The 17,422-nt window shown below is 49.3% G+C and overlaps 1 protein-coding gene across 1 annotated transcript in view; it reads left to right on the top strand.

Annotated features, from left to right (window-relative positions):
• LOC126534010 (uncharacterized) overlaps nt 1-17,422 on the top strand; it is an 85,956-nt gene that overhangs the window by 14,405 nt on the left and 54,129 nt on the right. The window contains exon 2 of the mRNA XM_050181222.2: nt 11,937-12,235. Coding sequence (XP_050037179.2) covers nt 11,937-12,235 — 299 coding nt within the window. The remainder of the gene's footprint in view (nt 1-11,936; nt 12,236-17,422) is intronic.

Below are 17,422 nucleotides of genomic sequence, written 5' to 3' on the forward strand. Positions count from 1 at the left end.
TGTTTTACTGGGAACTTGGTGGTGATCGTAAACGTTGCGGGCCTTTCCGTGTCTCGTCAGCAGCAGGTCGCTGACCGCAGTATGAGCGTATACCTTCATTTCCGCCGCGCGCTTACAATTAGTCGAGAATTTCCAGCTGGCGGAAGGGATGAGTTCGTGTATACTGTGAAACTACAGAATAAAGCAAATTCTCGAGCACCTGATCCCTATCACCCGGCTTGCTTGCCATAACGTTAGCCCTGTTTCGGACAAAATACGTTCCAAGAAGCCTATAGCACAGGCCTCGGCTCGACACTCACAATTGCATACCTGCGAACTCGCCCTAAAGACCTTTTTTTTTAATTAAATTTTGGAATACGGTATCGTTTTACGATTTTACGAACGCGAGTGCTTCAGTATTTACCAACAATCAATAGTTCGCGGGTTAGTCTTCGGACCTCCCGTTAGAGGTCTCCTTGTGGTGAAAGGACGCAAGAAGGTAACTTGCTTTAAACACATTCATACGGACGACCATGAAACAAGGAGACATCGGCAATAGAAATGTCGCCAAGGGTAACCAATATCTATCAATAGCGCGTTGCTTGACGTTCTTTTACTCTTCCAAGCTTTGCCGCTGCTTGTGCGCTCAACAAAGCGTGTGCGCTCAGAACGAGCTTTCTTTAAAAAAAAAAAATTCAAGCTGTTCTCCTGCACAAGACCCCCTTGCCGTCATGCTCGCGGAATTTTTCGCCCCCACGAGATTTCCCGGGGCATTCTAGAGCAGCCACGGTAATCGCTGACGAGCGTACCACTTCTGCCAGGTTTTTCGATCAACTGCGCGTACTCCTCCTCCTTTTTTTTCTTTCTTTAAAATTTCTCTGCGTGTGTGTGTTCTTTCTTCCTTCATTGTCCTCACGGGGCCACCACGCATCCAGCTGGCGCACAGCGTGCCCGGTCCGCCTGCGCGAAGATCGATTGCCGGACGGACGCGGGTGACCGAGAGACCCGGTTCTGGGCGAGCGGGACGACCTGGCTCCTCGCGAAACCCTTTCTCCCCCTTCCCCCTGGCGGACGCGGGCTGAACTATGCGCGTGTGCCCGTTCTCTCAATTTTTTTTTCAAGATTGATCGGCCATAGATCATAGAAAACCAGCTCACGAATAAAACAACTCCGACCGAGAGAAGAGCGCTCGAAACTTCGCTGCAATCGCAACTAACGGCTTATTAGGAAAGGCGGAGATTAAATACGCGCATTTGATATCACGTGACACATATTGAGGCGTTCACGAATCGCAACTCCAGAATGTCTTCGGGCAGCAAAACCAAACGATCGCAGTAGCCGTACAGTTACAACAACCCAACTACGCCAGGTAAACGCGCGAGTGGGGTAGGACCCCATTCAGCATGCATGAAAAAAAGTAATTTTGATACCTAGAAAGAAGGTGTTGTTGACACGTGGACTCAAGTGTACTCATTTGCGTGTGTTTGTGCAATCGTCACTTGTGCAATGATTATTTCGGGCGTGCAGCCGCGTTGTCTAGCTGTGAGCTGCAGTTCCGTCGAGATGTAGAAAGATACGGCCCACGAACTAACGCTACAAGAGCGTTCGAAGCCACGAGCTTCAAGATTAGGGAATTCCGTGTACTACACATCGTTCCTGGGGTAACTGTATGGTGGGTATGGTAACTCTTTCTCTAGCAACGCATGCGGCACCTGCACTCAGGATAGTGCTGAAAAACGTCAGGGGACACTTAATAACGCACGTAGGGCGTGGACCTAACATCAAAAATAAATCAGTTGGTGTTGTTGTTTTTATTTAACTTGACCCCGAGAAATTGGAGGTTCTCAGTACTGGTACACGTAAGAACGCGATCCAGAACGCGTAACCAGAATACACTAGAAACGTCCTTGTATTGCAAAAACTAAAAAAAAGGACAACGAAAAATGGTGTGTCAAACGGGCTTTCTTACTATGTCAGTTGCCCATACCTTTTCCTCAGCACGTAAAGAGCGGATAATAGGTTTACAATTGGTTGTGGATAATAGGCTTGTGGTGTGCTGCGGTCGGTATGCATCTACGTTTCGCTTCACGTGAGCAACTAAGCGGTTTGCAGGTTTGCGCGTCCCAAATGTTGAAACTACGGTGCTTTTTGAAACATGCCATTCACCCGACGCTGTACAGCGTTCGCTGTCCTTGGTGCGGAGGCCGGCCAACTCTCGCCCACAATACGTGGGATTGCCAGAACAGGCCACCCAAAATTAATACACCAAAAATAACCGGCAAACTTTCCGGATGGGAGCAGTGGGAGACTTGGCTCGCCAGCGAGGATTGGGAGATGCAACTAGCGCTCCTCGAGCAGGCACGGCGGACCGCTCAAACAAGTGGGGCCCTGGACTAGGGGCTCCACCCACTCGCTTTCTGCACATTTTTTTAAAATAAACGTTTTGATATATATCTCAGTGATAGGCAAGCAGTTGAATCTGTGTGACGCTTGCTCCAGTGGGGTCACAGCGTAACCTGGTCTACTGAGTAAAATCAGAACGCGCTTTTTTTTTTTTTTACGTATGTGAAGCGGTATCTATTCCGTGTTCTTGGCCAAAAAGGAATTGATTTAACTAATGTCGGTGTACAGCTGTTGGCTGTTTGTTAAGCCATGCTGCATGCTTATTTTCTCGAACGAGTGCTGAAGTAGCATTGTATTAGGCATTTCTGAAGAGGTATACTAAAATTGAATATTCAGTAATGTTGTATTAGTCATTACGCTTAAGCAATAGCAACGCAGTCGTTCTTACCGCAAGAGGAGCCTTGGCGAACTGGAAAATATGCAAAAAAATATCGAGAAGACAGGTATTGACGGCGCCCCTGATTTCCGATACCGACTGGCCGTGACGTTATAGATTATAACAGCGTCTGCTCTTTGTCTAGTTAACAGCTTGTGGGTAAACATCGAAGAAATCGCATTTCACTAGAAGCAGAGACTCAAAGTAGCGATTATTTGAAAGCTTTTTCAGCGTTGTAACGGCCTAAATATGACAAAATACATGCAATTCTGTGACATCACGATAACTTCCCGGCGCTCAAGTTCCTGCGCAAAATGCGAAAAAAATATAACATTGGTTTGGCCTTCATTGGGGTCTCCAATAACTTGCTCCTCCAATTAGGTGCATTAAAATCGGGTTTCGGAATACTTTTCCATAATGAACAGTGCAAAAACTGGGACTAACAAAAATAGACACGACAGGCGCTGGCTTCAAACCAAAGTTAATTGAGAAGCTCACGTATACTATATACTCGTCTTATCCCAGCAAACGAAAAAAAAAGAAGCTAAGAACTATGAAAATTAAAGAACAAAGAATGCGGCAGAACCCATCTCACGATGACTGTCGACGGTAATGAATCAATAGAGAGGTTTAACTTGTCCGGTATTCGGGTAAGCGCAGGCAGACATGAAGCGGGGGGGGGGGGGGTCTTTGGGACATATGAGTGGAGTAGCAAACGTGAGCGTCCTGCATGGTGCAGCCGCCTGATAGCTCAGACAAAAACAGCTAATATTGCATTAACCAAATGTATTCTATTTCGCTGCTGGTGTAAATTTTCGGCACTGTCGTAATTGTGTTGCTGCCAAAAATTTAAACCAGCAGCAAAGTAAAATACACTTAGTTACTGCAACATTAGCTGTTTTTATCTGAGCTCTGCGCCACCAGGTGGCTGCACCATGCAGGCCGCCCCCTTTTACACCTCCGCCCCCGTCCACCTGCGTTTACCCGAATACCGGACAAGCTTAATCTCTAATATAGCGACACAACGTATTGTCACCGTCGAAACGAGTTCTGTATGAGGCGTGTGCTGTGGCGGGACTTCTCTTTCGCACTTCGCTAAGGACCCTCGGCGACATCCAGCGCCGCCGCCGGGAACGCTTGCGTGTGGCCTCCGAAATGCGTGGCGAACGCTCACAAACACCGCCGTCATGCGGCGACCGGGCTCCTCTGTCGCGTTTCTTTCTGGACACGCTGCGACAGCTATTTTCACTGCTGAGAATATCGTTTGTAAATTTCGTATTTCGTTTTTTTTGTTCCCTCTGGTGAGGTCGCTTGGATAAAACGAGCACACATTTATGCGCGTGAACTTTGGTTTTAAGCAACTTTCAACTTTCCCAATCCACCCAACTTGCCGCACTTGTCAATGCTTTTCCAGTTTGAATCGAACTGGTGTTTAGTATCCCTTTAACAGAGGGGTCACGTGGGATTGCCGAGTGCTGGTGGCTTCAATGCCGCCGAGGAATAGGCTACGTTACCGCCTTGTGCCACAGTTGCGGTGTCCGCAGTGGATGAATGTCGAAGCTTAACTACCACTATAATATATGTATTTTAATAATGCGTCATAAAACAATGAAACGCGGCCCTACTCGCGGGCCCGCACGCTTTTGCGCGCAGCACTTTCCCTTCCTGGCAAAACGTCTGGGCATCGGTAGCAGGCCGGCGCGCGTTCTGTTCCCTGCACCTGGCCAATCAATGGTGACCCGGCGAGCGGCGGAGCAGCGTACCTTTCCTCCGCGTCCTCGCCGAGCGCTCTCTCTCTCTCGGAGCCCGATATCGTAGTGTGCACTGTCTCTTCCACTCCGCCTTCAAGCCCGCTTCCATACCTGCTCGCGGGTGTGTAGGGAATGGGGAAAGAGAACGGGGGCGTCCGCCCACGATGGGGCCGGGCTGCGGCCGGAAGGAACGAGCCGGCTCGAAACCCAGTTTTTCCCCTTCTCCCCATTGCCGTCTCTCTCTCTCTCTCTCTCTCTCCCTAGCGGCTCCGGTGTCTTCGCCTTCTTTCCGTGCGCCTTCTCCCTCCCTTTACGGCCGGCTTTCTCGCCCCAGTCCCGAATCGGGCCGGCTGTCCCGTCGTTCGTCAGTCCGTGTCTGACCGGCGCTGCCTTTCGCACGTGCGTTTCGCCGTGCGCCCGATGTTGGTCTGCGGCCGTGTCCCGAGTCGTCCCTAGTGCGTGCGTGCGTGCGTGCGGCCAGCGCGCGCTGCACGTCTGTACCGTGCGTGCGCGTGGGCTTCTTACTTGGAAAGACTTGGAAGGCGAGTGTCTCCTGGCTCTTCTCCGCTGTCGAGCTGTTCTCGCATCTCTACCGCAGTGTGTCCAGCGCGTGAGTAACACGAGTGTCTGTAAAAAAAGGAACTAACTGTGGAGTTGTTGGTTGCTTAATTTACGAATAATGCGTTGTTAACGATATACCTGCGGGTGTTTTCGAATTCCTTCTACGTGATTAATGCTGCGGCACGCAGTCTGTCGAGTCGGCACCCCGCTAGCCACCAAACCTTTGACACCATCCTGAGCTATGGTTTAGCCCATATCAACTCTGGTCATACCGTAGTGTCAGTCATGAGCGTAGCCTCGTACTTAAGAGGAAGCCTTAGCTCGGGCGCTCCTATCTAAATACATGTAAAAGGAGAATTCGTTTTTCTCGGCAACGACGGCACCAAATTTGACAAGGTTTGTGGAATTTAAAAGAAAAACTTCAAATCTAGCGACGGTTTGTTTCGAATTTTTTATGTCCTCAATTTTTTGTTAAAAATCAAGTCACTATCAAGTTACTATCAAGTCCAATCTCTAACTCCGCAATGAAAAATCATATCACAATTCTGTGAATTGCATCTGATGGTACATCTAAAGCTGACAAAATTGATGTGTTGCACATGAATGTGAAAAAGTTTAGTAATACGGAAATACAACTTTTGCAGAACCCTTGTACACAACGTGACAAATTCATGTAAAATATAAATTGAGAAAGAATTTTGCGCTTTGAATGATTTGACAGATCCCGCTTACAGAACCGCGATACTTGTTCTTGATGCAGAGATATCAATTTGTAAACTTCATGCTTCTGTTTCTTTTTCTAACTTTCGAATTCTTGAAATTTCTTTTAACAAAATTCAGGCTCTAAATCGAAATTTCGCTTCCAACAGTCACAATAATTTAACTCTCTGTCTAAAGTGCAACAAATTTCGTTAAAATCGATCCAGGGGTTATCTGAGAAAAGCGCTTCTGCATTTTACATGTATTTGAATAGGCCGCGCTGGAGTTTGGCCCTAGCTAAAGCTTCCTCTTAAAGTCTTTCCAACCTGCTAGTGACCTGGGTTTGCCTTTAGAGGAAGCTCTTTCACTAGAGTTGTTTGTATACCAGCAGATGCCAACAAATCGGTATAGTGGGCATACTAAATAGCGATGGCAGCCGGCCATTGGTAGACCTCGCTTGAGAAGGAAAAAGAATCACGCAGAAACTCCTCTGTCCACGTATGCGTAAGCATTGAGCCACTTCCTCTCCAAGGAGCCCGGTGTCATTATTAATGTTAGGAAACTTGATCCGACCAGTATAAACCCCTATCAACCCTCATCGGTCGTTCTCGAGCTTATCGAACATGATCCGACCTTTATCAACTCTTATAGGTCCTATCAACCTGTATGTCCAGCGAAGTTGTTGCAAAACTACACTATATTTGCTAAGAGGGGGGGGGGGGGGGGGGGTTATGCAGTGCTCTATGGATGGTTCGGATGCTTGGTTTCAGGTTGTTCTTTATTTAAACGTATGCTGTCCTGTGTGTTGTGTGGGTGATTTCAATGAATGTATGCACTGTTTGCCTCACTTTGCTCAGCGCTTGTAGCCTAATTCTTACCTGGGTATGAGTCATTGCATTTTTTGCTTGCTGACGGGAGTAGGATTCATTTCTTACGAGGGGGAGGGGTATGAGATAGTTTAGGCCGGTACGAACCATTGCATTTGCCTTACGTGGCGGACGGACAAGATTCTCGTTGGGTAGGCATAGAAATACTTACGCATATAAAGCTGATTCGACCCCTGAAACTGAATCTCAAACGCACGGGACAAGGCCTTACGAGCGCATACAAGTTGTTTGTTTGTTTGTTCGCCTTTTATCTCTAGCTTTTAGACTTGTGTCACAAGTTTAACCGCGTCACCACTGTCGCAAAGGGGTCCAGTTTTTAGCCAACCGGATAACGTCCACAGTTCAGTGCATTTGTCTCGTTTTCCCACACGGCTGTCACCAAACACGAAAAATTGGCTGCGGCTTAGCTGAGCTAACACTGGATATGCAAAGTGAAAGCTTGGTATAGCTTGGTTAAATCTTTGGTTAACTTCGCCATTTGGCTAACCTTTGATTTCGCTGTAATTACTATACTTAGGTATACAATCATCGTTGCGCCAGGTAGGACGGTTGTGCCTAGGTCGGTGGCTAGACATGACTGTGATTAAGCTTGGGTAGACACGCATAATTCGACGGTGTGACGCCTGTTGTGCCTCACGGAAAGCGCGAGTACTAGACGTGGAAAGAGACACCGCGAACAGGCGTAGCGTCGAAGAACAAACGGACAGGGCGCGAACACGGTTGCTACACTGATCTCGACTTTGCGACGCCTGTTGCATTCTGAACCCTCCCCAATGAAGCTGCTCGCCGGGCGATATCCGCGGAGTGGCCAGACGCCGCTTGGCGACTACGGCTCAAAGCCACCCGCTCCCGCGCAACGCTCAGAGAAGACGGCCCGGCCTCGCTCTCATCCATGACAAAGCTCGCACTGTCGGATACCACTTTAGAAAAAAAAGGGGGCGTTTACTCCTCCAAGGCGGAGGCACATCAGCATCCACCAATGGGCGCGCACTCTGGACTAACGTCATCAGCCGGACTGCCGGTGACTCCGCCGACGGAGAAGATGGCCGCCCGCGCTTCGAACTGGGCGAGGCCGCGTCAGCTGTGTGCTCGTCAGAGTGAATTCCAGAACTGTTTGCGATGGTCTATCATGCCGGAAGTATTACTGCGGGCCTACGATGCGGCATTTGTGCCGCGTGCGTTTATTGTGAGCCGTGATCTGGCGAAGGAACATTGCAGCGAGCATCGCTGGCGCTGCGCTACGCTTTGCTTGAAAAAACAGTATCCCGCGGCGACCACTACGAAGACACATCCTGCGTGTTTGTTCCATGTTGTTTTATTTCGCTCCCGAGTGAAGTTACGACGAGAAAAGTTTTCCAAGGATTGGCGCCTACTGTTAGCGGCGGGTGGGTTCGTGCACTGTGTCGCTGCGTTTTTCGTCGGACGGGGTGAAGCGATGGAGCAAAACCATTCTCAGGAGAAATCAGAAAAGTGTGCCCGCATGAAACAAACCTACGAGTGTCTCAACAGAAAATATTTGCAGAAGAAGCCTTCAACGCAAAGATTTGTCACCGTCAACCTAGCGTGAACGATCATTGCCAGCAGTGAGATTGCCGAGTGTCTAGCGACGGTGTTGGAGCGTTGTGTAGCACCGCCGATTGATTGCTGTCCACCAGTTCTCACTGCACGCGCAAGCTGTTGAATGCGTGCTGTGAAATTGTGAAAACACGAAACCAAAATATAAAAATTTTATGCGATTTAAAACCAAGAGTATTTACGTAAAATAATGAATGAGACATTCTTGTACCTTCCTGCCTCGACTGTATTCTCGCCCCAGGTTTGTAATGGTTGCGATAAATGCATAAATTGTTTTATATAAGTACTTCTTCAATAGCAACTGATTCATTTTAAGCTTGGAAAACGAGTAGTAGATACGCCGTGTACACGTGAACAAGCGCAAAAGCCTTGCAGAGCTGCTCTTTCTACTTTTGTCACTTGCAATGAAGCTAAAGAGCAGACGACGGGCAGCGTTGTAGAAGGCACGGGGTTATTCTTATCTCGCGATCCGGCATGTGCTGTAGCACATGAGAGCTCTACTAAACCAGTCATCAAAATACAAAAGTCTTTATTTATAACGAGAATTACGCGTTTCAGGAGCACGATTTTTCGAGCGGGACTATTTTAGTCGCGGAGGCAATCGGCTTCGCGCTTGGGTGATCTGGGCGGGGCCTCCCCTTTTTTCTAAAGTTGTATCCGACTATAGGCGAGCGCGGCGTTCCTCTTAGCCAGGCGCGCGGCGAGTCACGTGGTCAGGCGGCAACCCAGCGGTGGTGAGCGCATGCACCAAGCCGGCGGCGGCGGCAGAGCTCGGCGCGGCGAGTCACGTGATGCGTTGCCAAGGCTACGGCGCAGATGCGGTCAAATGAAAGTCAAATTGCTGGCGACGGCGAAACTCGCCTCGACGCGGTTAGTAAAGCTTTCGCGCTAAAACTTGTAGTTTCGCGCGAAGGCGATGGACTAAAAGCGGGAGCGACGCTCAGCGTTTCGCTGAGGAGCGCCTCTGAACGCTCGCGCGTCGAAGAGCACCGCTAACGGTGCTGCAGGCGTCGCATCTCTCGATGGTGCGCGAGGTGAGATTGACGAAATAAAACCATCGGCGTTCGACAGCGCCCATAGGGAGCGTTCGATATATTCACCTTGAACTTTAATGTACGTTCAGTATGCACCACGGTGCACATTGTTTGCACGCACCTGCTCAGCAGAAACGGTAATGGACAACTGGTATGCCAGCAACGGAAGGAAGCCTGGCCTTGCTCCGACAAAGCCGATTGAGCACTGCGTCGTTTATATGCAGCCCAATGCACTGCACTTCTCTGGAGACGTAACGCTGCGCGCGCCGGCCGTGCATGCGCGTCGATGCTCTTGACAGCACGACAATGCCAACGGTGACGCGAAGGCGCCTCGAGCATCCGTGTAATTGCTGTCGCATTCAAAAGGACGCAACCGTTCCCAGCGGTCGGCAGCGTGTCTACCGGAGTACCGATGCACGTGGAAATTATTCTTTGTCAAAACCGCCAGTGCGGCTTCCCTTGACCACTTCACTCCAGTTTGCTTCGTAATCATGCGTAGTCGGAAAGCGCGCAAGGCTTAAGCGCACACACCGGTGCCATGAGCGTGGCTGTGTCGGTGTACTTGCACGTCTTAGTAGGCATTCGAGCGATCCTTCAATAAAACGTTTCATCATTATTACGTCGCGCATAATAAGCTTCACAAAGCTTCTCGTAAGTCCTCCTCCTCATTGCCTTGCCGCCCTCGCTTACATGTCTAGCTTCAGCATTGCCTGAGATTTGGTGTTACGAACAGTTCTATAGCGTTAAGAGCTTCTTGTGATGGCGGGTCTGGGTCGTTTGCACCTTGCATGCCCACATATATGCTGTTCGCTCCAGTAACTGTGTGGTGCGTTCTCTTGATGTTTGCAAGGTCGTGGGTTCCATTCGCAGCCTCGGGGGCCGAATCGCGATGTAGGTAGAATGCAAAACCGCTCACGTAACGAGGTTTTGGCGAAAGTTGAAAGGGGCCTCAGAGATAAACGCTGAATAAGTTTAGACACTAATAAAGTATTCTGTCAAATCTTTCTTTTTGTTCATTTCGAGGTATTATATTGATTTGAATAGAAAATACTTGGCCGTTGTGGAATTATTTTCTATTCAAATCAATATAAAGCCTATGGATATGCTTGCCTCATTTCGTATCTAGTTAATGCCGGCTTATTTTCGTTACCTACGTCTGCGTCTGCACGAAACTTTCGGTTGCATGTCTCTACCACCTTGTTGTGGCATTGTAAATCAGGTGCGTTATCATGAGTCGATCATGAGACAATTGTCTTCATCAAGCGCAGAAAGCACGCCTCATGTCAAGAACTGGTGCTTGTCAAAGTCCTGTTGGTATTGGGGCAAATATTATCGATATGTCCGTCTGCATAGCGGAAGTATTGGTGAGTCACCAGTTGTTTATATTTTCGCAGTAGTTCGGCCTTTCTATACCTTATCTTGCACACTAAACTGCGAGGTTCTTGCGAGCACTATACTAGCGACGTGGCATCCAAAACGAAGTCAAACTACTGAACTTATGCATTTCCGCATGTTTCGTTCATCTGAATTCCGAAATACGCCCGAAAATAAAGAAAACATCTTCAGTGCACTTTATATTGCGGCATACCAAACGCCTTTCTCCTTACTTGCGGAAAAAAAATCCATACATTGGACGCAGAGTGCGGCTTTTGGAACTTGTTATTTCATTGTCATAAAGGCGTGCCACGAAATATTTGAGGATAATTTTTGTTTCACGTGAGGCAAAGCATGTGGTTTATAGGCAGCATGCTGTAAAGTTAACGCATGGATGCCTTACTGCAGCTTCATGCGGTCCACGTACATTTGCGGAAGATCGGGCAGAACCGCGTCTGTCCGCGGCACCAGATTGACGAGTCATGTAATTTGAGTTTCTTCTCAAAGTTAAAGTAACTTGAGAAACGTAAGCATCGCGCAAAGGGAACGACAGAACGAAAAACTTCGAGCTAAGACGCGAGAAGATAGCGCCGGGGTTTAGAGATGAAACGGGTGTACGTGATATTCTAGTTGGCATTGAGACGAAGAAAGAGAGTTGGGAAGGCCACGTAATGAGACGGGTGGACAACCGGTGGTCTCTTATATTTACAAAATGGGTGCCAAAAGGAGGGAAGCGCAGTCGAGGTGGTAAAAAGAAAAAATGAAAAATCTTGGGAGGGGTCTTCGTCCCGCAGTGGGCGTAAAAAATTATGCACATCTAACGCACATTCTGAAGCCCGTGCGAATAGAAGCTTTCGTGAAGCGGATAATGAAGATGCTATAGATTTACCCATTTTCATTCTTGCGTCCCTGGCGTAAAGGAAGCTGGCGCGCGCGCACGTCTGCTCACGCGCACCCACTGCTTTACGCATTGTGACCCACGCGGCGATCGTGTCGAAAGAGCTGGTTGGCGCTGGCGCGACGGAAGCATTCGTGCACTGGTGGCCTCATGATTGGACGAATGGGACATGCATCTGCTGGGCGGTACACGTGACCGTTCTCTTCTTAAACTGCGCGCTGTTGGGCGAGACAGCAGCAGCACCCTGCAGCCATGCCCGGGAAGGTCCGGGATGCTTCGCAAAAGAAGCAATTTGCTTTGAACAGTGTATTACAAACTGTGTGTAACGCGAACGGGTCTCGGTTCCTTCGAAAAACCCTCCTCCCGACCGCCTTTTCTTTCTCTGCCTCGCTCGCGCAGGCTGCTGACGATGATATCGCTCAAGTTCCTGTACAGCAGCCCGCTGGGCGCCCTGCTGACGGGCGCCGGACGCAGCGGCAAGTGCCCCGAGAGCGACGACCAGGTGCTGCCGGCCGAGAGGGACCCCGCGGTGGCGGGAGACCAGGCGTGGGCGTCGTACGCCGCCTCCGTTCCGCGCGCGCAGAGCTACAAGGGCGTCCTCCTGCAGGGCTACCTCCTGCACCCGCAGGTCATCCGCGGACTGGCCGACTTCAAGATACGCAACGACGACGTCTTCATCGTCACCTACCCGAAGTCCGGTGAGCCCGCGACGTGCGCCCCAGCGGCGTTGGATTGTTTTGTTTTTTTAATTTTTAGTATGTAATGTATTTATTTATCCAAACTACCTCCAGTGCCTAATGGAATGCGTTATTTCAGGGGGCTGCGCAGATAACAGAAACACAAGAAACCATGTATTTCCTTGTAATGTAACTGTATAACAAATAACGCCGCAAGTCAAAGAGGAAGAGAAGGGCAAGCAGCAGTATAGTACATATAGTTGTGGGTCAGGGGAATAGTTGGTTTTTGGTACGGCTGAGATTTGTGCGTTTCGTGTACTGCTTAGAGCCCGTTCAAAGCACTTCGATGTTGGGAAGAAAACGTTGGTGGAAGTTGACCAACTCAAGAATTCATTATGCAAAAAAGGTCGAGGCGCGCAGACAGGACACAAGAGAAGTGGACAACACGAACGCCACTTCTCTTCTGCTGTGTCCTGTCTGCACACCTCACCTTTTTTGCATAATGAATCTTTACCAACTAGCTCAGCTTTCTGTCGTTCTAAACAACGCAAGAAATTCACGGAGCTTTCGTAGTGACGTTGGGCTAGGGAACCCGCACAAGGCTTGAACTTTCTTTTCCAACGGTCTGATTCCTTCGGAACTCACGCGTTGTCCGAGGAACACACGAGTCGTGGGCACCAATGACGCACTTTTTGGAGTTGATGAAAAGCTTTGTTCCTGGAGCCGGGAAAATAGCAGGCGCAAATAACTGCTATACTGCTCAGGGGAAATACTAGCCACCAGGACGTCATGGAGGTATGCAAAGACGAAAGGGAGTCCCCGGGTGTCTTCGTTAATGAAATTATGGAACGTCTGCGCTGCGTTTCTAAGCTCGAAGGGCGTGCGGACGTACTCAGAAAGCTCGAATGGTGTCACAATTGCAATCTTAAGGTATGTCCTCTGGCTCGACAGGGATTTGATGGTAGGCCTTCACTAAATGTATCTTGCTGAATATAACCGTTCCAGCTAGGTTAAGCTGCGAAGGCATGAATGTGAGGGAGTGGACAGTAACCAGGGGCGATGCGCGCGTTGAGCGCGGGCTAATCCCCGCACGGCCGCCAAACACCTGGGTCACGCTTTGGTACCACGCGGAGAGCTGAAGACCAACTGCTCGACGAAGGACGGATGGTGCCCAGTTGCAGCATGTGGTCAAACTCTCTCCTTGCGATGGCAACGTGGTCACCAGTCTGAGCCGCCAGAACACTGGGGGGGGGGGGGGGGGGGGCTGTGCTGACAACATGATGTGTGACGTTCAGACGTACTGGCAGCTCAGCATTGGAAGGTCTTGTGATGGCTGGGAAGTTAACAGAATTGAGGCGAACAAAAATAATGGTATCTTTGGTACCGTTCCAGTGTTTGACGTTGCAGGCGCGATGATTCCTTGTATAGACGTTTCTAGTCGTCGTGTCCACGAGGCGACGAGCGGTGAGGTCAACACCAAGGGCGAAGTAGGTCAGAAAATCTGCGCCCAATATTGTCATGCGTACGTCTGTCACAATGAACACCCATGGGAAGGTGCGTCGGAGACCCAAGTCGGTGGTGAGAGAGGGCTAGCCATATGTGCGGATAGAAGAGCTGTTAGATGCTTGAAAGGGCGCGGATTTTTTCACGTGCTGCCAGTTTAGCCGCGCGGCTGGAATGACGCTCACACCCACACCTGTGTCCACGAGAAATTGTTGTCCGGCAATCCTGTCAGTGACGTAGAACAAACGGCTTGTCGTAAGCAAGAGTCACCGGCCGCGGCATGTATCCCTGCCAGCTGCAAGGGGAACGACACTGACGTGCGCTGGGACCGAATTTGTTGCGATACCAGCAGTATGCGACGCGACGAGGGCCAGAACGGGAGCTGGACCGAGAAGGGAATCTCGAACGGCAATCGCAGTCGCGATGACAATGGTTGGGCGATGGCCGTAGTGCACTAATGATCTCAGCAAGTTTGGCAATCATCTGCTGAAAGCCGATCTTCGAGGTGCGATAGGGGAGCAGTCGCTGTTGCCACAGTACCTCTTGCTGAATAATCAGTGAAGCGGTCGGCCAGCCCTGCAAGATTGTCAAAGGACATGTCTTCTGGTGTGGTAGTCAAGGCGACCACGAGATTCTGAGGCAGGCGCTGAAGGAACAGTTCATGCAGCAGCGGACTGTTTGTGTCCAGCCTACAGTCACTGAGAAGCCGCGCATACGACGTAGAAGTTTCGGCGGCCGCCGAGCTCTTCTTCGTTGAGAAGCTGCTGGAGGCGCCTGCACACAGACGTGGACATGTATTGCAGCAGCGTCGTTTTGAAGCGGTCATGAAGGGGGTGGGGGGGGGGGGGGGGGGGGGGTCGTGGGGTGCGTCGACAACGTCTTGGAATTCCTCGACCGCCTCTGTTGCGAGTGCCGAGAAAACGAGGAGGAGACAGCTGCAAATTAATGCGCCGAAGGTCGAAGATGGCCTACGCCAGGATATTGTGGCCACGTTGCAGGATTTTGCGTCCAAAAGGACGGCAGGTAGTTCTGCACTGTGGCGAGGCCCTCTGCGCTGGACGTTGGTATCTCGTCCGTGGCCTCGTCCACGGCGTCGCGCTCGCTGTACAATCACGTCCAGGTTACCACGTTATGGGAACCGAGGTTAGGTCCACTACAACAATGTGCCAGTCAGCTAGCGAAAGGCCTAGGAACCGTTCGGACCGATGGTGCGAGCCTAATGAGCTTTTGTTTTTATTCTCCTTCCCTTTTTATTCTAATCTCGCCGCTCGCTGCACGAGGCACCAGACACACGTGCCGGAGCGCGCCATGTATCAAAGGCGGCAGAGGAAGATGACGATGGTTGCTAGACTACTACTAACAACAATAATAATAATGGGTAAGATGGACCTAATCTCCTAAACGAAGCTATTAAAGTTGAAAAGAAGCAACATTTGCGAGCGGTTCAGCAGAAAATAGCGGAACGATTCCACTGACACGCACTCTCCAGCAGCCTTGGGCAGCTGGTTCCACTTCGCAATTGTGTGCGGGAAGGACTCTTGAAGGACGCATGTGCGGCGTCGAATTCCCCTCATTTTCAATGTGTGGTCGCGTCTCTCGGGTAAAATCTACAGAGCTAGCAAATAACACGGTTTAGTAATGCTAGACTTTAATATTACGGTTGTGTCTGATACAATGTTAGCCGCTCCTAAGCTAGCGTACTACGTGACGCCTGCGGTTAAAGGGATCATCCGACTCCCAGGACTAATCTGGTACACACACACATATACCCAGAAAAGGGAATCGGGCGATGACTGCCATGTTTAGGTTAATTGCTAGAGCAACGCTTACGTAATGCGGTAGATGTAAATTCGGGTCCCACCGGCGGCAAGCGAATTCTGCGTCCGCTTTCGTTTGCCTTTGCGTTATTATTTCTATATTTCTAACGAACGTAACAGTTAACTCCGCCTGTGCTTTCTGTGGATGTGTTGGCTGTTCCTTCGTATGTATGACTGTGACTAAGAAAAAAGGAAATTCGACCTGTCGAATTCTCTCTCGCAGGACTTGTCATCTGCTACTCGGCTAGCAAACGAAATAATAATAATAATAATAATAATAATAATAATAATAATAATAATGGGATATCACCATTAGTAAGGTTCCACTGCACCGGTATCCTGGTTGACATGCAGATCACCAGGAAAGTCAGCTACTAACCGCTATTTCTGAACCTCCCTGGAGCTTAGACGTTATGACGTTGCACTGTTACAGATACAATACATTACATGCATCTATCTATTCGTACTAATTTATTATATTTCGCTCCGAAGTATGTTATTAATTCGTAAGCAGGAGTTTTTCCGAACGACCATAGCAAAACGTACTTCACTTCAGCTTTCACGCGCCTTTTGCTCGCTTATGCGTTACCTAATTTGGATATCTATGTTATTGTAGAGTTTCTTAATTTTTTATGTACTAACTTGAGAAAGCATAGTTTTGGATTAGTAAACTTCGCGCTTCATTTGTTTTATTTTTTTTTTGTAAGATCTGTAGCTTTATGTGAAACTACTGCATCTTATATTAAGTGGAATTTTACTTTTTCTCTCGCAAATCTCACAAACTTAATCAAGTCGGTTCAGTGGTTGTCCAATTTGAGCATTTAGGGATTTCACATGAATTTTCATAAGGAAATCCAGCTTAAAGAATCTTCTTGACGATACATTTCAAGCCGTATTCACAGTCACGCCTGTACTCGTCGCCTTCCTCGACTGCATTGGACGGACAGACAATAGAGGCATCTTCTTTAAAACTGACTGGGAAAAAGCGCCGCAAAACTCTTCCGAGAGGACGGACGCTCCGCTTCTAATCGAAAGCGTAGTCATCAGAATTCCTTTCGCCAGAAGTTGTTCAAGGAAAAGGTCGCAGTTTAGACCGAATGGCGAAGCATAGTCAGCGATAATAGCAACGTATTTGAATATTGCACGAGGTACGGCTCGTAGTTTTTTTCGTTTTGCCAGTGTAAATTGCAGTAACATTCGCTTAATAATTAGGTATGCCTGGTGTTGCGCTGCCAAACATACACATTAACGGAGTTCTGTCGATGAACGCGAGCACGTGTGGTCGCAATGCTGTCGCGATAAGCAGAGACAGCAGTGGAGAGCGCGCGTGATTGTCTCAAAGCGAACGTTCCATGTTGCCGCTCATTTTAATAGAGAGTTTTAGCGTTCCGCTAAACGCAGGCAGATCGAGTGGAATACGGTTTGCGCCTCCGGCCATCCGGCAAGGTACCAGTCCGCCTGCATTTAGCGGAAATCCGCACACGGTAAAGCTGCAATTTTTTCCTGTGGCGCTCCTCCAAAACTTAGTAGATCACGTGACCTTCAACGCTGGGCGTGCGGGAAAATAGCGTGCACCAAGGCACCAGCATTCTCGGCTCGCCCTCGCACCTACAACAGATCACGTGGCTTGAAACACGCGGCGCGCGGTCTGCGCATGCGTTGTCGCACCCACAACTGGGCGGCGGTGGAGTGAAGCTGTACCTTATAATTGTTATCGCAGTAAAAACACACCCACGACAGCATACGCTACAAGGTGGCATGCGGCTTCTCCTGTTGCACGCCTGCTTCACAGAGAAGCACGCTTACCGTGGCGTTTATTCAGCAGCATTTGGCAACATGATTGCTTTTCGAGTAGGTTTTAGCCATTCCTTCGGGAGCAAGCGATTGC

The sequence above is a fragment of the Dermacentor andersoni genome, chromosome 7, assembly GCF_023375885.2.
Source record: "Dermacentor andersoni chromosome 7, qqDerAnde1_hic_scaffold, whole genome shotgun sequence".
Lineage (NCBI taxonomy): Eukaryota > Metazoa > Arthropoda > Arachnida > Ixodida > Ixodidae > Dermacentor > Dermacentor andersoni.